At 38.3% G+C, this 23,862-nt stretch overlaps 1 protein-coding gene across 2 annotated transcripts in view; it reads left to right on the top strand.

Moving 5' to 3' along the window:
• Window positions 1–22,665, top strand: part of MED13 (mediator complex subunit 13) — a 55,162-nt gene extending 32,497 nt beyond the window's left edge. For both annotated transcript variants that reach the window (XM_027472658.3, XM_027472657.3), the window contains 22 exons: window positions 1,019–1,696; window positions 5,410–5,626; window positions 6,594–6,678; window positions 7,017–7,138; window positions 8,273–8,363; window positions 8,505–8,719; window positions 9,157–9,353; window positions 10,470–11,386; window positions 12,794–12,961; window positions 14,003–14,226; window positions 14,749–14,938; window positions 15,155–15,620; window positions 16,311–16,530; window positions 17,174–17,365; window positions 17,517–17,740; window positions 18,172–18,314; window positions 18,533–18,691; window positions 18,775–18,960; window positions 19,143–19,291; window positions 19,520–19,693; window positions 20,866–20,966; window positions 21,635–22,665. In XM_027472658.3, the coding sequence (XP_027328459.2) occupies window positions 1,019–1,696; window positions 5,410–5,626; window positions 6,594–6,678; window positions 7,017–7,138; window positions 8,273–8,363; window positions 8,505–8,719; window positions 9,157–9,353; window positions 10,470–11,386; window positions 12,794–12,961; window positions 14,003–14,226; window positions 14,749–14,938; window positions 15,155–15,620; window positions 16,311–16,530; window positions 17,174–17,365; window positions 17,517–17,740; window positions 18,172–18,314; window positions 18,533–18,691; window positions 18,775–18,960; window positions 19,143–19,291; window positions 19,520–19,693; window positions 20,866–20,966; window positions 21,635–21,767 (5,251 nt within the window). In that variant the 3' untranslated portion in view covers window positions 21,768–22,665. The remainder of the gene's footprint in view (window positions 1–1,018; window positions 1,697–5,409; window positions 5,627–6,593; window positions 6,679–7,016; window positions 7,139–8,272; window positions 8,364–8,504; window positions 8,720–9,156; window positions 9,354–10,469; window positions 11,387–12,793; window positions 12,962–14,002; window positions 14,227–14,748; window positions 14,939–15,154; window positions 15,621–16,310; window positions 16,531–17,173; window positions 17,366–17,516; window positions 17,741–18,171; window positions 18,315–18,532; window positions 18,692–18,774; window positions 18,961–19,142; window positions 19,292–19,519; window positions 19,694–20,865; window positions 20,967–21,634) is intronic.
• Window positions 22,666–23,862: the final 1,197 nt, after the last annotated feature.

Raw genomic sequence — 23,862 nt, 5'->3', positions numbered from 1 at the left:
AGAAATCTGCAGTTCCCTGAAGAGAAATTGCAAAGACTTTAAACAAACAAACAAAGCCCTTATTGTTCTCTATGCTTTGAATTCTAAGCAGCGAGAAGTGTGCTTGTATGTTTATGGGAGTATAAAGTAAAAATAGATTTTGATACCTCTTACCTTTTATTCTTGCATAATCCTGGTTTTAATGCAAGCTGTGTACTTTGTAACTTTCCTAATAGAACAGCAGAGAATACCTGGGTGCTAAGGATGTACATGCGGTTCAGTAGCTTAATCCTAAGAGTTTCATTTCAGGTTTTGATATTTAATGTCTCTAGTTCTGTTAGATGATCTAGAAAGCTGGCATCTTCAGCTCCAAGCTAAAATGTTTAAGTTCAAGTGCATTTATTGGGGGGGGGGTGGGGTTGGGGGAGTGGACGCACCCCCACCCCACCAAAACCTAACAGTATTAATGCAGCTGAGACATTGACTCTTCCTTGCTAAATTTGCAGGCAAATAGCTGCAAAAGGTATTTTACAACTACAGAATATTTTATAGCTTTGTAGGACTGACAGGTTGACTTCTAAATTCTTGATGTTAATTTTCGACTCTTTAACACAGAGACTTGCAGAACACTATTGGTTAGTATTGATCCTTGAATCCAAGAAGTCATTTGCTAATTCTTATGTTGTTGTACTGATTCAGCAGTGTTGGTAGAAGTTAAAAGCAGCAGCTTGCTCATATGGCTATCTATTTTTGATAACCGAAGACAGTATTTTATAAATGCCTTTGAGGATAATGTGCATTCTGGGCTCATAAGACAGCACTTTGAATCTTTTAAATAGTGTTCTGAAATATTACAATGTTATTCCAGTTCTTAAATTGAGTTATGGTCAGAAGGAGGCAGCTTCACTTCAGAATGGTATCAGACTTCTATAATCACCTGTTTAACGACTTAGAAGCTGATTCTTACGTAATGAAAATGCTGTGATAGACATATTTGAAAGATTAATGTGAAATATTTTCCCCTATGTTAATTCTGCAGGCACAAAAATCTCAAACCAAGAAATTCAGGTCAACAGGGGCAGGCACCACCTGTGGGCCAGCAACAGCAAGCAGCTCCAAAGCACAAGACAAATGAGAAGCAAGACAAAGGGGATAAGCCACAAAAACGCCCTTTGACTCCTTTTCATCATCGTGTATCTATCAGTGATGATGTTGCCATGGAGGCAGATTCAGCAAGTCAGAGGCTTGTGATGACTGCACCAGACAGTCAAGTGAGATTTTCAAATATCCGAACTAATGATGTAGCAAAGACTCCTCAGATGCATAATGCTGAAATGGCAAATTCACCTCAACCACCACCACTTAGTCCTCACCCATGTGATGTAGTTGATGAAGGGGTAACCAAAGCTCCTTCTTCTCCTCAACATTTCTACCAGATGCCAACGCCAGATCCCTTGGTTCCCACAAAAACAATGGAAGACAGACTTGATGGCTTATCTCAGCCTTTTCCAGCCCAATTTCCTGAAGTTATAGAGCCTACAATGTATGTTGGTACTGCAGTGAATTTGGAGGAAGATGAAGCAGATACTACTTGGAAGTATTATAAAGTTCCAAAGAAAAAGGATGTGGAATTCTTACCACCTCAGCTTCCAAGTGATAAATTGAGAGATGATGCAGTAATACCTGCTGAACAGGAAAACATAACATCAGTTACGGAGTAAGTAATACGCAGTGCTACAGTAATAATGTGAGAAAGTGAGGAAACTGAAAGGCCAAAGGCCTTACTCCTTACAAAGGCGGTTTCTCCTTAGAAACAGTCTTTTCACTTAATGTTGCTCTCATCAGCTCGAGCAGTGTTGCTGAGCGTGAGCCTAAATTTATCTATGTTGTGCATACATAAGAAGACAATACTTGTAATACGCAAGCGTGAAGCACAGTCAAATATGTAGTAAGACTTTCCAGCTTTTCTTCATTAACACTCTGCATTAGCAGATGGTAATGAATATTATTTTTCTACTCTAAAATTACTCTATTACTCTGTAGCCAAATTGTGCCTATTTGGGACTTATGGTCCCAAACAACGATGACAACAAAAACCAAATATATTTCTCATTTATATTCTCATTTAAATACTTTTTTTTTTTTTTTTAACTATTTTTAAGACTTACCCCGTTAAAGTGGTACTTTATTTATCCTTTTAGAGATGAAGTTCCTTCTACCTCAGTTCTGCTCTTGTCTTTATTCAGAAGAGCTCTTAAATTTTGAAAGCTGTTTATTTAAATGACTGATGAGAACAGTGAAGGAACTAATCTCTCTTCCTAGAAGACATCAAAGTTAATGTGGGCCATGGCTATTTTCTATTATCAGGAATTTCTCTTGGGAACCTGTAGCATATAAACTGGCATTCTCACACATGGTGTATTCTCTCTGTGATCTGAGTTTGCTGTTCAACAGCAAGGGCTTGGTTATCATTCAAAGAAAACAAGTGACTAGTGTGTCTACTCTTAACTGCTCTTGGAACTTAGATTGGATGGGAGATCCTCACTCATTAAATGAAGCTTGTCTACATTGAGAGAGTCAGACTTTTTCCTCGTTAGAACCAAAGCCTTTAAGCTACAGGCAATGTATTTGAGGTCTTGAAATTCTTTGCACTTCAGCTGATATGATTGTCGTGAAATGAAGTATGTGTAAATTAAGTTAATTTTGTTGTTGCTGTTGAATAAATTGAATTTATTTCTGAAAGCTAGTGTTATCTAGCACCAGGTTTTAAAATGTTCTGCTCTGCTACTGTTTCAATCAGGATAAAAATTGATCACTTTATTGTTTAAGTTTTGATAAACTGTGAAGCTTAGAAGCAAAAGAGGAAAATAGCACTAGTGGTTTTGGTGTTAAAACTTGCATTGATTGAGTCAAAGCAGGGGTAGCTGTTTGAGTTCTGTTTTACTGCAGAATTAATCAATATGGCTTTTCTCTCCCAGTAAAGGCAAAAAAAAAAAAACCACCACTGACAAAAATTAAAAACAAAAACCTACACAAAAACAAAACAACAAACAAACCCAAACCACTTGGCCCTCTGGGTTGTCTCCTTCGCAGTTGTACTGCTTAAGAAATTCTTTCTGGTGTCCATCTTTTACCTTCCTTCCTTGTGAGGACATCTAGCTTGAAGCAGGAAAGCAGCAGGAGAAGGATGGTAATGGGAAGCAACAGGTGCTGCTGACAGGGCTGTTAATAGCAGGGTAAACTTAACACGATTGGCACTTTGATGCAGAGGTGACAAACTTTGTTTTACGGATGTGATCCGTGGACAAAAAAATGCACTGTGAATGCACCAGGAGTTGCATCTGTCAGTCCAGTTGCTGTCAATTATTTTTGATTCACTTTTTTATATTCAGGTGAAAGGAGACTCTCAGTGTGACCAGTATCACGTTATAGAGTTGTGTCCTGTCCCTCCCCCGGACGTAGTGTGCTTAATTTGTTTTGGAAGAGTTGAAGCAGCTACTCACAGGACTGGAACTTTGTGTGGATTTTGTTTAATTCCTAGCAGTGGAAAGCCACTGGTAGCAGTTGCGTTGAATTTGCTGTGTAGGAAAGCTGTGAGCAGAAATGAATATCCTGTAGCTGTTGGTCTGTTCTCATACTCGTGTTCTTAGCCTTATCTGTCGTGTTAATGTTGCTGAAGTGTTTGCATTAGCTAATGAATCTCAGCTTTTTCAAGATGTGCATTTATGGGATTGTAGCATTTTTTTCCCCTTGAATTGATTTCAGCCAGCCAAAGATAAGCGCTACTTCAGGTTTCTCTTTTTCTATTCGAGAAATGATTGTTCCTTGTATGGGCTACAGTTTGATTTAACAATTCACTGAAATTTACTGAGAGTGTGTGTATGTATGTTACACATTCTTCCACCAGAGCATCTTGCTATTAATTTCTCTTTTTTGCTGATCAAAAAATAATACCAAAAGTGAGCAGCAATTTCTGTGTGTCTTTCCTGGTGTTTAATTCCTTGTTCCTAGAAAGTTGTTGTCTATCTCTTCCTTCCACCCCCATGTTAATTTTTATGGGACTTGGAAAAGAGGAAGACTTCAGCTCTTATCAAGTGCTGCTCCACGTATAAATACCATTAGTTCTTGACATAAAGCCACACTCGTTGCAGCATTGTCTGGGGTGGAGATGGTGGCATTAATGGCTAATGCAAGATGTTATTGAGGGTGTTACCATGACCAGCGTAGGTGAATTTAACACTTGTTGGCTGTGAGATGTTTCTTTGGAAAGCTTATTTCTAGGAAGGCTTGACAGAGTGAACCTGCCTCTGTCCTTTTGCATATGACTTGTGTTGGCAGGGATAGGCAAGGCAGCAAGGAAAACTCTTCAGAAATCACTGCACTGATGTGGAATTCCAAGGCTGAAGTCTTTGAATTGTTCTGTATCACATTTTTCTTGCTTTCTGGTCTCTCAGAGGAGAAATGTAAGCTTTATTTTAAACTCTAGGTAGTATCTGGATCTAGGCTGTAAAAACCATGCCCTGCTCATCATGAGGCACATCAGTTTGTTATGGGATAGCATTTCTTGGAGAGTGGCTTGCAAAGGGAAAGAATAAATGAGGAAAAAAAGGGAAAGAATAAATCACAAATCTTTGTGATGGTGCAATATTACACGTGAGAAACCAGTAAATGTTGCAAAAACATAATTTATGTACTTCCAACTCCATTTTTGACTCCAAATGGGATGAAAAGAAAAATGCTGACAATGGCAAATGTATGTTTATTTATTCCCATTAGTAAATCAGGTATTGGTGTGTTGTGACCTTCGTCTGGTATTTATGGAAGTGATTTAAATGACTGCTAAATGTGGTGGCATTTATGTAGTTACGGGCTTTTTGCATAGCCAGGCTTAGTGCGCAACAGTGTATTGGTCTGTGTTGTGTTAGACACAGCCAGGTATTAGAAGGGTTGGCATGCTGCCTTTCTATGCTGAATTAAACACTCATGAATTAAATTCTTAAAATATAGAAAATTCAGATTTAATCACTTCTTTCCGATCATTTGTTTGAACGTGGATGGGGAATGGCAGTAAGTCATTTTTTAACCCGGTGAGTTTCTTTTAGTGGCTATAGACTGCTTAATACGTTTGTACTTTATAATAAATGACAGCTACGGCCTGGGATGAATTACTAATCTTTATCTGGGTTGACAATGCTTGAGGAGAGATAGTCAGAATGAGTCACAGTGCTGTATCTGACGTGTGTAAGGAGGCTGTATTACATGACTAATGATTTCATCTCTTTCCCAAAAAGTTTTCTGAAGCTGGGGTGGAAGGGAAGAAAAGGGAAAGGAAAGATGAAATTGCTTTTGTGAAGGGTTGTGGGATAGCAGACCTATTTCCATGTAAGTGATAAATAATATTTTGTGATTTTTTTTTTTCCTCCTGTGCAGATTAATGGTGCAATGTAGAAAGCCTTTAAAGGTTTCGGATGAACTGGTGCAACAGTATCAGAGTAAAAACCAATACCTAGCAGCAGTAGTGTCAGAAGCTGACCAGGAACCTGAAATTGATCCTTATGCCTTTGTTGATGGTGATGTGGAATTCTTATTTCCTGATAGTAAAAAAGATAGGCAGAACATCGAGAGGGAAGCTGGGAAGAAACACAAGGTGAGTGAAGAAGTGAGGACACAAATCAGTGATGAGATTGAAACAAATTGCTTTAGTCACTAAATATAACATAAATCCTTCTCTGTATTTAGAAGTACATCTAAAAATGATTCAAGCAGAAATAATAAATGAAGAATGCAGCATTCATGCAGTAACTACACACCTAGTTTATTTTTATTTTTTTGGCACACTGGTGGTGCTGTTGCACTAACCCTTATGGCTTGTTCTGGGAGAACGCTGCTGGATCGGAACAAAAATCCATCTGGCTCAGGATCCTCTCTCTAGAAATGGGTGACAGCAGATACTTGTGGAAGACTGTAAAAACAAAGCAAATGCTCTGTGCATATGTGGAAAGGTTGAGGGAAGAGGAGGTGAACTCTGACTAGTTGTTGCCTGGACAGTGAATTGCACTTTTTCCTTGTACTTTAACCAGTGCCAACTATGTGAGGCTGTGTTTAAAACAGAAGTACCAAGCTCCTCACTCCCTGTCCACTTCCCCTCTCACCCACCCTCCAAAAAGGAAGAAAATTTAACTTAATTGAGAGCTTGTATATGAAATAAATTGGCTTATTAGGAGGACTACTGTACGTTTACACTCCTGTACTGAGAGTTTCGTTAATAATTACCAGTATAGCTAATGTATACCATTTCATAATGTTTTTTTCAATAAAGTGTTAGAGCAAGAATCCACAGCTTGATTTCTAAATTAAGTGTTTATCCCTAACACAAAAGCCTAAGATGTATGTTATCCATGCTTTTCCTCTGTGTGTTGGTGGCATGTTGTCTGTATTCTAAGCCTCCTTCTCCATGAGCAGATACCACTAACCAGACTCCCAGGCTACACCCTGCTGAGCTAGAAGGCTAATGAGAACCTGATCCTTCCCATGCATACAAGAATTTCCATAGGGAAATAGTGTCCTTCTCCCAGATTGATTTAAGTGAACTTTTCTGCCTTTTTTGTTAATAGGCTGAGGACGGTGCATCCAGTGTTACAGTTTTATCTCATGAAGGAGAGGATGCTATGTCTCTGTTTAGTCCTTCTGTCAAGCAAGGTAAAAAGACTTTTTTTTTTTTTTTTAAATTGTGGTGTATTAATGATTATTTGAATAGTCAATGGACTCAACAGGCTACTGTGTTTTTACTTTGTGTCTTACCCTGTATCTTCAGAATTCAGGATGATCTTGGAAATGCACTTTATTTGTTGAACCTTGCAAATAAAAGGTGGCTATAAAGTCCAAATGTAATAAAATTGAAGGGACCTCACTTATGTGTAAGACGCTTGAATGGAACTGAGAACACGTGTATATTTTCAGCTGTTGAAATAGTCCTTTAAATGTGGCTTTTTAAAGCACACATCACCAGTGTTTCTGTAATCTGTTTTTCTTTATAGATGCCCAACGTATTGCTGCTCATGCCCGCACTGCATCAACTAGCCTGTTCCATGAAACAGACTTGGTGGTCTCCTATACTGACCTTGACAATCTCTTCAATTCTGATGAGGATGAACTAACAGTAAGTTATGTTCAAAACGCATGGCATCTGCTAGACAAAAAACTGCAAGTAACATGTATGTGTTCTTGTGTTTTGTGGGTGGTTTTGGTGGTTTTAGGGGAACTTGCAACACTTGCAAGCAAGTATTGTGACTCCTCTAGAGCAGACATGCTGTTCTGCTTGGCTCATGCAATCATTTTTGATATAAAAAAGCTTTTGATCTTGCCTATCCTTGCAAATCAGACAGTATATGCTAGAATATATCTCTAGCTAAAATTAATAAACTAGCTAGTCAATGAAGGTAATACTGAAAACAAACAAAAATATGGAAGAAGCATTTAAACACGTGGACGGACCTTCTGCCAACAGAGCTGTTTCGTTGCAGTAGTTATTGTCTTGGAACAGTTTCTTTTGCAGTCTCTAGTGGCTCTGAATTCATTATCTTTCTTGTTTCTGTCTCAGTACTGTTGATAATCAGTTGTCTTTTCTGAATTGGACTTTGTTCCATGCATAAACCTAAATCTCCTTACTCAGACAAAATACCCATCAACTTTAATGGGAGCGGTAGTTGAGTAAAGGCGTGAAGGATCTTAATGGCCATCAAAGGTCGTCATTATATAGAGCATAAAGCAAGCTTATTTGCTCTTAAGCATGAAGACTCTTATGTTCTGTAGACTACAGTACTGTCTAAACATTGTAAAATATCTCTTAATTTAAACAGTTTTTCTTCCCTTTAACTCTTGTTCCAGGAGTTGCATTTATCTCTTTCTATTCCTGTTCATATGGTAACATCAGTAATGTTAGCATGGCTTTGGGAGTGTGTATTTTTTATGAGAGATTGTGGGCAGCCCTATTTAGCTTTTTTTGGTGTCTGCTAACGGGCTGAGAGCTACTTTATAGCTGGTCTTTCATTTCAATAGCGTCATGATTTGACGGGAGAGTATTCTGACGTACAAATATTAAGGGAAGACAAGGGTGACACCAATTACTAGTATCAAACTTATGATTTATTATAGGTTTTCTAAATATTACATAATATTATATAAAGTCTCAGCCTTCTACGTCCACTGTACATGAAATTTCCTGTTATCAGGGAAAATGAGTGAGTGTTCATGTCTAAAATGATTTTAATAGAGTACTACTTTTTCTTCTTAGCCTGGATCTAAAAGAACGGTGAATGGTGCTGATGACAAATCCAACTGCAAAGAGGCAAAAGCAGGAAATTTAGACCCGCTGTCATGCATAAGTAAGCTTTATTTTCTTCTTTAAATAGAATACTAGTTTTAAACATTTAAACATGCTTCCTTTACCCTACTGAAATCTTAGGAGAAAGAAAGCAATTCAAAATGTTGTCATACTCTAAAGCCTACTTCTAATCTGAAATTAGGCACTGCAGATCTCCATAAAATGTATCCAACTCCACCTTCATTGGAACAGCATATTATGGGATTTTCACCAATGAACATGAATAATAAGGAGTATGGCAGCATGGACACTACACTTGGAGGAACAGTACTTGAAGGGAATAGCTCTAGTGTGGGAGCTCAGTTCAGAATTGAAGTAGATGAGGGTTTCTGCAGCCCCAAACCTGCTGAAATAAAGGTAGGTAGTGCTGACGGTTCTGATATGTTTCTATTGATTATTGTTCAATCTATTACTTAATCCCAAATAGGATTGGTGGGAGACTAAGTACAATTTGTAACTTTTTCCCTGTATTATACTGAGGTAGGCAACATACATCTAATAAGTAATGTGTTATTTTACAATTTAAACTTAAAGAGTGATGTATCAATTATCCATTGGTAAACTAATGATAAAGTTTTGATAATTCATGGTTTGTTTTGTATTGGCACATCACTTGATGGGCGCCAATGATGTATGTGTAAATCTTAACTTCCACTTCACGGCTTTATCTGGATTAAATATTAAAGAGCTACTGTTTGAACTCTTATTCAGTTCCATTTTTTTAAGAAGCCTTTTTATTGCTGATGTAATCTTATTAATTTGCATGCTGATGCTTTACCATGTATAACTTCTAGGATTATTCTTATGTTTATAAACCTGAGAACTGCCAAGCCTTAGTGGGATGTTCCATGTTTGCACCACTGAAGACACTTCCTAGCCAGTGTCTCCCTCCCATCAAGCTGCCAGAAGAATGCATTTATCGCCAGAGTTGGACTGTAGGAAAGTTGGATTTACTTCCTCCAGGACCTGCCATGCCATTCATCAAAGATGGGTATGACTTATGCCACAAATGTGTGAGCTTTTTACAGTTTTCAGTTATTTACCCAATAAAGTACTCCTTAGCTTTATTTTTTTATAAACTTGTAATGAGAAAAATTTATAAAGACACTGTTTAGACAACTGACAGAAGTCTTTCAAACAATCTTTGATTAAACCTTACTACAAGAGTGTCTCCTGAAATAGCTTCTTAACTGTGCATACACGTTATTTGTTGTCTCATTTAAAGGTTTCTCGGGGAAGCTTAATGGTGCAAGTCCAGTTTTAATAAGTAATGAAGATGGTAACAATCAAGATAAATGTAAACCTGGGACTTTTTTTTTTGCAGTGGTGGTATAGGTACTGTAAGGGTTTAGTAGGTGGTGCTTCTGTTTCTTAAATTATTTTCTTAAGTAGTAATAATCTCATCTGTACTGGGATTAGAAAAAAAAATTCCTTTTATTGAAAGCTATGCCTAGAGTGATAATTGCCTTGTAACAGGAGTATTACAGGAAGCATTTCTTTAATCTGTGTTTGGTAGTGATGGTTTTGCTGGCAGTTCTTGAAGAAAATATTTATTCCTCCTTCTGCATTAGTAGCTTCTATAGACAGATTAGGCAATGAGGAGGCTGTGTATTTATTGATAAAGTTGCAGTGTTTTTGATTTTGTTGTAAATACTGATGTTGCTTCTATTAGGTCACTTATAAGCAATGTGTTCCCAGGTCTCATCAGCCTTACAGGTCTTGGGAAATATTCAGCTGCTTAGAAAAAAAACATTAAATATTTCCAGGTGCTATTTCATACATCTAGCTGAATCTGCTATTGGCAGAATCCATACATCCATAGTATTTGTAACTTACACTGTTCATGTTAGTTTCCTGGAAACTATGTGGAAAGGAAGAAGGGAATGATTCTTTAACAGCACTGTCATTGGGAATCCTGTGAAGTCATTTAGAGCAAATGCTCCTGAAGTTCCTTAGGGAATTAAATTATTTCCGTAGATTATGAAAGACTAGTTCAAATAAGCAAATTTTAATTAGGAAGACCCTTATTTAGCAATTTGAGACTTAGGTGGTGCGTTGGTTTTGAAGTTTGTTTAAATTATTTCTTTCTTCTTATGGCTCCTATCAGTGATGGAAGCACTATGGATCAAGAGTACGGCCCTGCGTACACACCACAAACTCATACTCCATTTGGGATGCCACCAAGTAGTGCACCACCCAGTAACAGTGGAGCTGGAATTCTCCCTTCTCCTTCCACCCCTCGTTTCCCAACTCCTAGAACACCAAGGACTCCTCGGACACCTCGTGGAGCTGGTGGACCGGCAAGTGCGCAGGGTTCAGTCAAGTATGAGAACTCTGATTTATACTCACCAGCTTCCACACCATCAACATGTAGACCGCTTAATTCTGTTGAACCTGCAACCGTGCCTTCCATTCCAGAGGCACACAGTCTTTATGTGAATCTCATCCTTTCAGAGTCTGTAATGAATCTTTTCAAAGACTGTAACTTTGACAGCTGCTGCATATGTGTTTGCAATATGAACATCAAAGGTGCTGATGTTGGAGTTTACATTCCCGATCCAACACAAGAGGCCCAGTATAGGTGTACCTGTGGTTTCAGTGCTGTTATGAATAGAAAATTTGGCAACAGTTCTGGACTGTTTCTTGAAGATGAATTGGATATTTTAGGACGTAATACAGAGTGTGGCAAGGAAGCAGAAAAACGCTTTGAAGCTCTCAGAGCTACTTCTGTCGAACATGGCAGCGGAGGACTGAAAGAACCTGAGAAACTGCCTGATGAGTTAATACTGTTGCTGCAAGATCAATGCACCAACTTGTTCTCACCATTTGGAGCAGCAGATCAAGATCCTATCCCCAAAGTCAGTGCAGTTAGCAACCTGGTACGTGTAGAAGAAAGGGATTGTTGCAATGACTGCTACTTAGCCTTGGAACATGGACGCCAGTTCATGGACAATATGTCAGGAGGAAAAGTTGATGAAGCACTTGTGAAAACGACTTGCTTGCACCACTGGTCAAAAAGAAATGGTAAATACTGAAAACAATTTATTTGCTGCTCTTCTACCTCTGAATTTTTACTTTTTTTTTTTTTTTTTTAAAGGTTTTTGGTTTCAAGTACTGGATGCTTTAAACTGTTTTCCCACCTGCATGCTTGCATAAACTTCTGCTTTAACAGTGTTCAAAATAACGCTTCTTTTTACCTTCTGTGGTGGTACCATACAGCAAGCAGAGTGTAGACCTTGAACACCATATACCACCGTGTAATTCTAACAGGTTGGAAGTGTAATGTAAGACCACAGTAACTGTTCAAGATGCTTTTCCTAGACTTATTCTTTTAAAGCAGCTTTTGGTGACTGCATCCACAGAGGTTCTGTGGAATGAGCGCATGTAGAAAAAGTGTAGGTGGTTCAAATGGTGACTGTACTGCGAAAGGCTACTATGGTAGAATTCAAGAAGATGTATGATTCAATTGGCTTCTGCCCCCTTCTTTAAGAGGGGGTGGTAGTTTAATGGGGTGTGTGGTAAATGTGCTTTATTGTGGCCTTTGCTGTGTGTTGGATCTGCCAGAGATTTTTGGAGTTTTCTTTCTAGGCCTTGGCTAATGATTTACTGTCTCACGGTACACTCCTGCCTACGTGTATTTGCATACCTACCTCTTCTCTCAGTAGCAGTCTTTTCAAGTAGCAACTATAGGTGGGTAAACAGTAAAACATGGAACTTTGAGAAGTTAACTACAGTTAATAGTCATTAGTGAGGCTGAAGAAGATGAACAAAGCTAGGCTTCTGTGTATTGATGGAGCTGTAAGTTTAAAAGCCCAGGCTCTGGGTAAATCAATGTTTTCAGGTACACAGGAGAAGACGTGGTATAATTGTGACCTTGATGCTTAGGATAAAAAGATGTGAAAATGATTTTTAGAAGAAGGCAAAGATACTATAGCCCTGACAAATTTTGAAACACTGTGCATTAAATGGCATAGTGGTGCGAAGCTGATGAAATGGACCGTGTTTGAGATTTCTCTGAAGTGAGCACTGGGTGGCAGTCTGCCTAAACTTCCTTTACATGGAGGGGAGAATTCTGCAGTTTAAAACTTGCACAACTTGATTTTTTTTTTTTTTGTGACTTAGTCTAAGAAATAAAAAATATTAAGATGTTAAGGCTTTTGCAGGAAGTAACTCTACAGATGATTTTTTTTTTTTTTTTTCGGTTTCCTTGTTTGTTTTTTATCTGGTTAGGAGGAGGGGGAGAGGGAGAACTCTAAATCTGTGTGCTTAACTTTTTCTATCTGCCTTTGGATGGCCTGCATGAACAGCATGTAAATTTTGGAAGAAGGTGACTTATTTAAAAACAAGGTAGCTTAGGATCAGGGTTGTTTGTGGAAGGCTTTATTTTATCCTATTGTTGTGGCAGGCCTTAACAACTTTTTATCCTTTCAGTTTTGGATGTGAGCATGCAGTGTTCCCAGGACATCCTGCGCATGCTCCTCTCGCTCCAGCCAGTTCTTCAGGATGCAATTCAGAAGAAGCGAACAGTCCGATCTTGGGGTGTGCAAGGCCCTCTCACGTGGCAACAGTTTCACAAAATGGCTGGCAGAGGCTCTTACGGTAAACTGCTGTGTAGACTCTTGTCTGTTAATCTCTACTTGATCTGGCCACCAAACCTCAGCGTCTGGATGCTGTTCAGCCTATTGCTATTCTAAACAGCATTTGGACCTTTCTTTAAAATAACAAGAGCCATTAGGCAGGGGAGAATTCTTTTCTTTGCAGAAACAGAATATTCTAAAAACACTGAATGAATCAAAAGTATCTGCGTTTAAAATTGACAATTGCACTGTTTATATACACCTGACACTTATCATAGTGAAGGACTGAATTTTCAAAATGGATTTTGTGTTTAAATACAGAGCAATTACTAAATACTACCTTTGAAATGCTTGAAAAAGCGTGCTTTATTGATCAGTAGCTTCAAAATTATGTTGAAGATCTGAGATCATCCAGTGTGTTGTATCATACATACTTGGAGTAGCCAATACCTGATGCATGTTTACAGATAGAAGGTAAATTTTGTGCACTCAACTTAAGGTTTAAACTCTGACTTTATTAGCATATGTGAAATTGTTTCATTTGCCAACATACAAAGGGGTCACCTTTTGCCAGCAGGTATTAGTAGCTATTGTAATATTTAGAACATCCTAATTATGCATTTAAGATGCATATAAATGCATGTTCTTGAGAATTTTCCTTCTGTGGTCATTCATGTATCTGCTTAGACTATTTACATTTCTTCCCCCTCTTTTTTGATCACTGATCCCTTAGATTCTGTGGGGAAGGCTTCCTGGATGGTGAAGATCTGTTCCTGATTGTATAGTGGTAAACATAATAAACAACTGTGTAACTTCTTTAGGCCCTGAGAGATTTCAGATGAGAATACTCAGCTAATTTATTTTTTTTTCTCGGAGCATTGGATTGTGCATGCATGCTTTTTTCATTTGTATGTGTTAAAAGAACTATTCCATTTATAATCAGTGCTACTTCCTCTTAGATGCTGGGAATGCTAGTGTTTCTTCTTTTCATGTTTTCTAGAAGCAGGTTGTTATTTTTAAGCTTCCTGCTTAATATATTGGAAAATCTATCTTGCTTTTCCAGGAACTGATGAGTCCCCAGAACCACTGCCAATCCCAACATTTTTGTTGGGATACGATTATGATTTTCTGGTGCTGTCTCCATTTGCATTGCCGTACTGGGAGAGGCTGATGTTGGAACCTTACGGATCTCAGAGAGATGTTGCTTATGTTGTGGTGTGCCCTGAGAATGAGGCTCTGCTAAATGGAGCAAAAAGCTTCTTTAGGGATCTGACTGCAATATACGAGGTACATTATTTATGGCAGTTAGCAGTGAAATGGATTTTTGAAAAACTGTTTCTAATACATACTCATAACTATTTATCAGGCTTGTCTCCAGTGGTATAAGTGCTTGTGTGGAATGCTATATCAGAAAGCTGCTGGAAAGGATTTTAGGAATGGGCACTTGGAAGACAAGGGTTGTTCTCACTGCTCATCGTTACTTCTAGTAGTAGCTGTTTTGAGTCTGTCTGATAAAACGCCACTCAGTGGTAAAGCAGAGTATTACCACTTTAATTGTTTCAGCTTCTTAATGAATTAAGTGCATGTATTGCTTGGATTGTGATTAGGATTAGAGTGGATGATCTATCAATCTGTTTTTCTTGCATTTAGGAAAACATGAAAATCGCTATACAGTATTTCATACTCGTGTAGTTTTCTAGAATTAAAATGTTTCTTTGGAATGTCATGAGTCTTTCTCTCTCTCCATGTTCCTTTACTTGATATCTTACTTTAACTCCTTACCTTGCATCTTATGTTTTGCCTTTGCAGTCATGCAGACTGGGTCAGCACAGGCCTATCTGTAAATTACTGCCTGATGGAATCATGAGAGTTGGACCTACTGCTTCAAAGAAACTTTCTGAGAAGTTGGTCACAGAATGGTTCTCACAGACAGCTAATGCCAACAATGAAGCATTTTCCAAACTGAAATTATACGCCCAAGTTTGCAGATATGAACTAGGTATGGATTACTTTTTTTCAGTGCTGCTTTTTGTGTATACTTGCCACCTGTTCCATTCCAGTAGAAGAGAAATTGTTGTATTTATTCATTGAGTCTTACTGTTTGTTACAGTTTTCTAGTTTTAAGTTTGGGGAAAAAAGTAAACCAGAAAAACCATACGTTTAGGTATGTCTTCATAATAAACAGTACTAAATGTACACTTTTTTCTGGTTTTAGGTCCTTATCTCGCTTCTCAGCCTTTGGACAACTCTTTACTTTCCCAAACAAATCTGATCCCTCCCCCCAGCCAGCCAGCCTCTGCTCTGCCCCCAGTGACAGCTAATGCTGGAAATCCCAACACTCCATCGTCTGCTCCTGCAGCTCCCACCAGTAGTACTATGACAGCAACATCAACTAGTGCCATGTCTTCTGCAGCTACTACAGCTAATTCAACTTTGACGACCACTGCCACGTCATCCTCTTCTGCTAATGTAGGCAGTGGGATACCAACAAACAAGCCCTCTTCGTTTCCATCTTTTAGCAGTATGAACAATACCACTTCTGCTTCCCTGCCCACTCAGGCTCCAACAGTCCAAAACGGGCAAACAGGAGGACAGCAGCAACAGCCAACACTGCAAGCAGCAGGGATGTCTGCGGATACTACTTCAGCACCTGCACAGCCCCATCCAGAGGTTTCTGAAAGGTAATGGAACTGCATATTCAAGCCCTCTTAGGTTAAAAAAAGTAAACCAAAGCAAAACATAAAACCCGCAGCTCAACAAATGTGAACATGTTAATGGCACGCTTGTCCCCTCAATAACAAACAATTTCTTTTCTAGTCACCAAGTTGCTTTTTAGGGAGAATGCAAGCTCATTAATGGTAGAGTTTAACTTTCTGACTTATATCCTAGCTGCAATTCTAATTGTATCTCTGTTTTTGCTGTGATACAAAAATAAACTTTTTTCTTCTATTTCTCTAAAGAGGAAAAACTTTGCCAAACTACCTTCTCTCTGTATTTTCAAATGAAGTGGAAGGAGAAATACATATCTGGCATCATCTTGAAATTCTACTTTGTTATCGAAGTCATAGTTTCTCAGTAAAAAGTGTCTTCATTGCTGATGTTGTAGGTGTTTTTGTTCCCCAGTTGAACCAATCAAACTATGTGCTGATGAGCTTCTGTAATGAAGAAGGCTAAAGAGAAGACAAGTATGATACTGAGTAGTTGACAAGCTAATAAAAAAAAAAAAGAAAGAAAAAGACCGTTTCTTACACCACAGTTAACTCAAAGGTCTTTCAGATTAATCTTTGATTTGAGCTTAGTTTTAATGTAAGTAAAAACAAATTGTTACAAAGCTTGCAATCTAGTAATGGGTTTCAAAATTTCATTTCCAGCACTATGGATCGAGATAAAGTTGGAGTCCCTACAGATGGAGATTCACACGCTATCACCTATCCACCTGCAATTGTAGTTTACATAGTTGATCCTTTTACGTATGAAAAAAAGGATGAGAACAGTAGCTCGTCTAGCTTGTGGACACTTGGACTTCTGCGCTGCTTTTTAGAGATGGTTCAGGTTCTTCCTCCCAACATCAAGAATATAATTTCTGTGCAGGTGAGCCAACATTTACAGAAACATGCTGATCAAAGTACCTCCTTTGGTTTTAGCTGTATTTTGGAGATGATAATGCCCTCAAAGTGAAAGTTCTGTTTGCTCTGTGAACATTGTTTACAGTTCTGCAGCTGTTAAATTAATAAGATTATGGTCTTTAGAGAAGTTTGGGTGTTACTAGTCAAAGCCAAAGCCTGTGGTAGTTTCCTAACTCCTCAGTCTTATCTCAGAGGAATGCACTGGCCCACTCCAGTAATGAGTGAAGTATGGGAAAACTGCTTTGTCCAATCACCAAAATCTGCTGCCAGCGTAACCCTGCTGGGCTTTAGACTAGGGCTTCTTTGTGATAAGTATCCAACTGTAACACTATCAGCAGCAAAAGTAGTAATCAGAGGGCATCTTTCTGGAGGACTCACTAAGGTTATCTGCTAACCAAATTCTTTTCTTCTCTGAAGAAAAGATCAATGAGCATAATTACTTGAAGTTCCATATAGCTTTGGAAGGAGTAGCAGAAAATATCAAAGAACCAGAGAGAACCAGAGAAATGATTGTAAACTGACATTCTGAAAGCAACATACCCAAATACTATCTCAAAAAAAAGTAATGATGAAACAGTAACTTTATTTTCCTGTGTATTTTGTTGTAGATTGTCCCATGTCAGTACCTTCTGCAGCCCGTGAAACACGAAGACCGGCAGATTTATACTCAGCATTTAAAATCTTTGGCATTTTCAGCATTTACTCAGTGTCGGAGACCTCTTCCAACTTCCACCAATGTGAAAACGTTAACTGGCTTTGGTCCAGGTTTAGCCATGGAAACTGCTCTTAAGAGCCCTGATGTGAGTGTTCTCAAGACTAATGTGATTCTGTAAATATGTGAATCAAAGGGAAGAATGTTTATTTTATCAGCAGTGTCTTTCACATGAACTAACCAGAGTTAAGAATAGTAATTTCTTGAAAGTTCATTTTCTGTTCTGTCATCTTTTATAGAGACCTGAGTGTATTCGACTCTACACCCCTCCTTTTATATTGGCTCCTGTAAAAGACAAGCAAACAGAACTAGGAGAAACTTTTGGAGAAGCTGGCCAGAAGTATAACGTACTTTTTGTAGGCTACTGTTTGTCTCACGATCAAAGATGGCTTCTTGCATCCTGTACAGATCTCTATGGAGAACAGTTAGAGACTTGCATAATTAATATTGATGTACCAAACAGGTAAGAATGAGTTCTTAATTTTTAGCATGTGTATTTCTTTATTTTCCCCAGAGTTATTTTATTTATGATAATGTAAGAGTAACTCTGACTTACGTAGACTCACCATATAGTAAAATTAAAACAAACAGATAATTTCAGTATTATGTGTATATTGTTAAAACTTCTAGAATGCTATTTAGTTTCCTGAGAGCTGTTGTATGTTTCTTCCTGCTACATCCACCTTCTGGTTTCTTGATGTCGGTGTTAGAATGTGATTAATTAAAAACAAACCAGCCTCCTTTTTTGAATGTGAAGTAGCAGTTAATGTACTACAATATTAACATTGTTTCCTGCTAATGTTCAGGTTACTACAAGCAAGTCCCAAAGGCAGCTAGAGAAACTTCTTGTCAATGGGTTCTGATTTTATCTTTTTTTTTTTTTTTAAATTCTAGAGCTCGCAGGAAAAAGGGCTCTGCCCGCAGGCTTGGTCTTCAGAAACTCTGGGAATGGTGCTTAGGACTTGTGCAGATGAGCTCTTTGCCTTGGAGAGTTGTAATAGGACGTTTAGGAAGAATAGGACATGGGGAATTAAAAGGTAATGTTAGCATTTTAGAGTCTAAAACTCTATGTGGAGCTTTAATCTTAAATAATACAGTGTCTGTCCCTGCTTCTGGAAGAAAACCTATATAACTTTAGAGTTTCTTTGTACACCTAACACGTGTGAACTTTGTACCACACAGTGTTTTATGTAGAATATGTATTCTGCAGTAAGCACTGTTCTTCTAGACAGACTTATGTCCTTTTTATCATCAGATTGGAGTTGTTTGCTGAGTCGCCGAAATCTTCAGTCCCTCAGTAAGAGACTAAAAGACATGTGCAGAATGTGTGGCATCTCTGCTGCAGACTCTCCCAGCATTCTCAGTGCTTGTTTGGTAGCAATGGAACCACAGGGGTCCTTCATCATAATGCCAGGTATTTGAGAAACTATGTTTTGGAGAGGGAATTCATAGTTAATTCTTGCAAAACTAAGGAAATGCTTGACTTGTCTTCCAAAGATTCTGTATCGACTGGCTCTGTATTTGGACGCAGCACCACTTTAAATATGCAGACATCTCAGCTGAATACCCCACAGGACACGTCATGCACTCACATACTTGTGTTTCCCACATCTGCTTCTGTGCAAGTAGCATCGTCAACTTATACCACTGAAAACTTGGATCTGGCCTTCAACACAAACAACGGTTAGTAGATTGGACTTATTTTAAAAACAAACCAAAGCTCTCTCATCAGTCCCCCTGTAATAAGACTGTTCATTCTACTGAACTGCAGGATTTATGTGGAAAATCACTTGATTTCAGAATGTGTTGTCATATCCTATAGGTAGGGAAATTGCAGAAATTGACTGTTCCTGTTCTTTTTCAAGATGGAGCAGATGGAATGGGGATCTTTGACTTGTTAGACACTGGAGATGATCTTGATCCTGATATTATAAATATACTTCCTGCATCCCCTACTGGATCCCCTGTACATTCTCCAGGGTCCCACTACCCCCATGGAGGTGACATGGGCAAGGTAAGAGTATATGTCTTTATGTGGTTTCTGTTCATTTGTTTTCCTGCATCTGCTCATGGTCCTCTGTGGAATGGAAGGTTCCTAGGAAATGTTTTGAATTAACTGGCTAGTGGGGTGTCTGCAAAACTTGTGTAATGGCCTGGATGTTTCAAAATGCTTTGTGATTTGAAAGTGACAGATAACTTCTGTTTTGTGCTCTCTAATATTAAACTGTTGCTTGTTTTGTAGGGTCAAGGTACAGACCGATTGCTTTCAACGGAATCTCATGATGAAGTAACAAATATACTGCAACAGCCATTGGCCCTTGGTTATTTTGTGTCAACTGCCAAAGCAGGTCCATTGCCTGACTGGTTTTGGTCAGCATGTCCTCAAGCACAAAATCAGTGTCCCTTGTTTCTTAAGGTACAGTAAGCTCGTCAGGCTGTACAGCCATCTTTGTGGACAGTCTGTCACACACTACTGTGCAACATGCAGGGATTTGAATTGGGAGAACTGTTATGTTTAAAGAGTCGGTGCACAGCTTCTGGAATATGTCTGGTTTTGTTTCAAGAGAGGTTGGGTTTCAAGTTCTTGAGCTTTAGCTTTTTATGTTCGCTTTTTGAAAAGGAATAAAAATGATTAATGGAAGGTAGCAAATAGTCTGAAGGATTCTGCTTTTCTGATGGTTTCTTCGGAGTATCCTGACACCTTTTTCTTAGTGGCTCTGTGCTAAAGTATTTTGTAAGGATAGGTGTCCTGTTCTGTTTCTAGACAGACTTTGGATCAATGTTTGACCCCTTTGGGGGACTGGTGGTGGAGGGAAGTAATGTAATAAAGTAATAATATTGTAGTACCCTGAGAAGTTCCAATATGGAATAGATTGGTCTTAGGGAAAGCAAGTGGACTTTTAAATACATAGCTGTATTAGAATGAGTCCAGAGGAAGGCCATGAAGATGATCAAAGGGCTGGAGCACCTCTCCAATGAAGAGAGGCTGAGGGAGTTGGGGTTCTTCACCCTGGAGGAGAGGGGGCTCTTGGGAGACCTTATAGCAGCTTTTCAGTAGGGGCTATAGGAAAGCTGAGGAGGGACTCTATGTCAGGAGTGATAGGAAAAGTGGTAATTGCTTTAAACTAAAAAAAGGTAGATTGAGATTAGATATTTGGAGTAAGTTATTTACTCTGAGGGTGTTGAGGCACTGGAACAGGTTTAAGGCCATTTTGGATGGGGCTTTGAGCAACCTGGTCTAGTGGAAGGTGGAATTAGATGATCTTTAAGGTCCCTTCCAACCCAAACCATTCTATGGTTCTATAAAGGCTGTGTATTAATAGGAATCTCATTACGCTTGAGTTGCCTTTTTAATAATCACTTAATGCAGGCAAAGGCATCTTAAAACAATTTCTTAAAAGCACAATGCGAATAGTGTAATGCAACTTAGGAGAGAGAAGTCCTGCGCTTACTGACTGCATAAAGCCAAGATTTATTTCAGCTCGTGTCAGAGAATGGAAGGTGGCTGCAAGATGGGGGTTGGTGGTACAAAGGGAAGAAAGTAGTAGTTCAATCAGATAAGTGCTAACATCTTTCTTCCTTTCTTAGGCCTCTTTGCACCTCCATGTGCCTTCAGTGCAATCAGACGAGCTACTCCACAGTAAACACTCCCATCCACTTGATTCTAATCAAACTTCTGATGTGCTCAGGTATTTATGATTGATCACTTGCAAAAATACGGTGCATTTCATCTTTAATATTGCTGCAATAGATCTACATATTTGTTTTTCTTGCTGTTATTTCTTTGCTGATGTCCTCAGCACGTCACAAACACAATAAACTGCTGTGCTTTGAGTGACTAAAAGATGGCTTTATCACAGGACAGTGCAGTTAAATACAAAGATCACTAAGCCCTTCTTTAATTCAAGTTGATTACAGCTGAAAATATTTGAAAAATATTGAGTTCATCAAAACCAGAAAACAGTGTATAAATGAGTGGAAGATGGTTAAACTTAAACCAGAATTTTGCATGGGTCGTGGAAATACTGAAATGCTGAAGTACAAGAGTGTAGATAGTCATGTAAACATAGGACACTGAGAAAAGGTTCCTTTTGTGTTTTTAATACATGAACCTCAACATTAATGAGAATCAACAATTAAAATGACTGTTTTCTACTGAAATAAACTTCTGCTTTGATGTGCTTGTAATAATTCTGAATTGTAATAATTGATTGTGCTTGTAATAATTCTGAAAGCACGTTATTTCAGCATGTTGGGAAGCATACGTGCCTAATACCAAACAAACTAGTATATTAGGACTGTAAAATACTGGTGAGAAAAATCTGTTGGCTTAATGGAAGCTTGTTTTGCTTTTCAGGTTTGTTCTGGAACAGTACAATGCACTCTCCTGGCTAACCTGTGATCCTGCAACCCAGGACAGACGGTCATGTCTCCCAATTCATTTTGTGGTGCTGAATCAGTTGTATAACTTTATCATGAATATGCTGTGATCTTCATCTGAATTTTGCAAGACAAAAATGAGGAAAAGGGATATTTCACTGCAGGACTAAGTTATAATTCTTCTCAGTGCAAGTTGTTTGTGGTGGGGTATGAATCTTGTTACTTCCAGCAAATATTGTTTTGACTTGTGAGAGGGGTACCTACTTACCCTGCTGTCTTTGAGTCACTGACTATGGGGGACGCTTTAGAATGATGATCAGAAAGTGTATTATAACATTTTTAGTAGCAGAATTAACCATTTTTCCCCAGTCACAGTATTTGTGAAGAGTAATGAGCCATAGTACCCAGTCATGGTTAATGAATATTAAAAGCATGGAGATGAGAAGAAACACGAGGAACAATAAGTTTCAACCTATGGCTTCAGAACATCAAGATGTTCTTGTATTGGATTATAGTACCTAGTATTCAAAAATGCCTGCATCTCTTATTTATTGTAAGTTTTTAAATGTATAAATTGTCTTATATTTCTTAACCTCTTTTATAAAAATTTTCCTAGAAGGTTTATACTGCCTTCTTGCTTTAAAGCAATTGGTCTAAAATATATGTAATCGTCTTAATTAAAAGTTGCAGTAGGTTGCTTTTAGAGTATTATTTTTTTGTAAGGGGGTGGGGTGGGGACAGTAAATTTGTATTGTCTTGATGTACAGTTTAATGGGGATAGAGGGGGTTAATGTCCATACCATTGTGTGTGGGGGATTTACAGCTAAGCTGTAGTTGCAGAGTACATGTACAGTAATGAAGTTCACTGTGTTTATATAAATTGAAAAGGTACCGGGTCTTACAGCATTTTATATCACACCTTTACAGAGTAACAATGGCAATATATAAGTGATATTGTAGGTGGTTTAACTTGTAGTGAGAATAAAATGAATAAACTCTTCAATTGAAGTTTGTGTTATGGTTCAGGGCTGTGGCTAGATTCTCAGATCTGTTTCCAGTGTACAAGTTTTATTATTACAAGAATATCTATTGTGCATTGTTGTTACCTAGATATTCTTGGCACTGTGGCGACTGCATTAGTTTCTTTCACATGTGTGATAAAACACCAAATTTGAAGCAGAACACACAGAAAAATCTTTTTACCCAAAGTCTCCTGTAAGGCTGAAATTTAGCCCAGCTCTAGCCATTTTACAAATGCAAAAATAGTCAATCTTGACTTTAAGATTGGTGTGTGTTTAACTAAAATGTGGTGTATATAGATTCTCAGTGAATTCTGGTATTCAGGTTTTATTCCACTAGTAAAAATAAAAAATAAAAAACACACAAAAAAAACAAAACAAAGAAAAAAAGAAAAAAAAAAAGAACAACCAAACACAAAACCCTGAACAAACTTTCATGTATTTTTGGCACTGTGGTGAAGGTACCAGGTATCAGTGTATATGGCCTTCCCCGTATCCCCTTTTCAGACTGGGGCATGTGCCAAGGAGGCTTAGCCCTCCCTAAGGAAGGGACTGACAAATCACAAGGCTTTGATAAACCTCTCCTCCTATTAAGTCACCATTTTTTCCTCAGTAGCTTCCTTCCTTTCTCCTAGCACATGCCAAATGTCTGATGCTGCTCTAAAATAGCCCCTACGGGTGCTGAAGAGCAACTGCATATGCTTTTCCTTGGTTCCTCATCTTCCGACTGCCAGATTAAAAACTTAACTCCTGCAGTGCTCACGTGAGCCCGTTATGATAACCTGTGTCCTGGGTCTTAACGCTGTCCGTCTGGCTGGTTTAAACCTTTAAAGGAGCAAGTTTTTAAGATGCATTTGTGCACCCACTGTTAATCCTCTACAAGGAAGAAATCACTTGCATTTACAAAATGTACTGTGTTAATGAAAATTATGGTTTTGTAAATGCAAAATACCTGCCTGAGAATTTTTCTTATGAACAGTCTCCTTGAATCTTGTATATACAATATTAGCAACCTTTTTGTTTTTGTATAAAGAAGTTGTACAATTGGTGATGAAAATTTTCAGTCATTTCTTCAAAATAACATGAGTGCAATCAGCAGTGAGCATATTTTGATAAATAGAGTTAATAACTGGGTCTGACCATTACTTTATCATGATAATGACAATGCACCATAGATTAAGCAGCA

This window comes from Anas platyrhynchos, chromosome 20 (assembly GCF_047663525.1).
Source record: "Anas platyrhynchos isolate ZD024472 breed Pekin duck chromosome 20, IASCAAS_PekinDuck_T2T, whole genome shotgun sequence".
NCBI lineage: Eukaryota > Metazoa > Chordata > Aves > Anseriformes > Anatidae > Anas > Anas platyrhynchos.
This window is presented reverse-complemented; position numbering and strand designations above follow the sequence as displayed.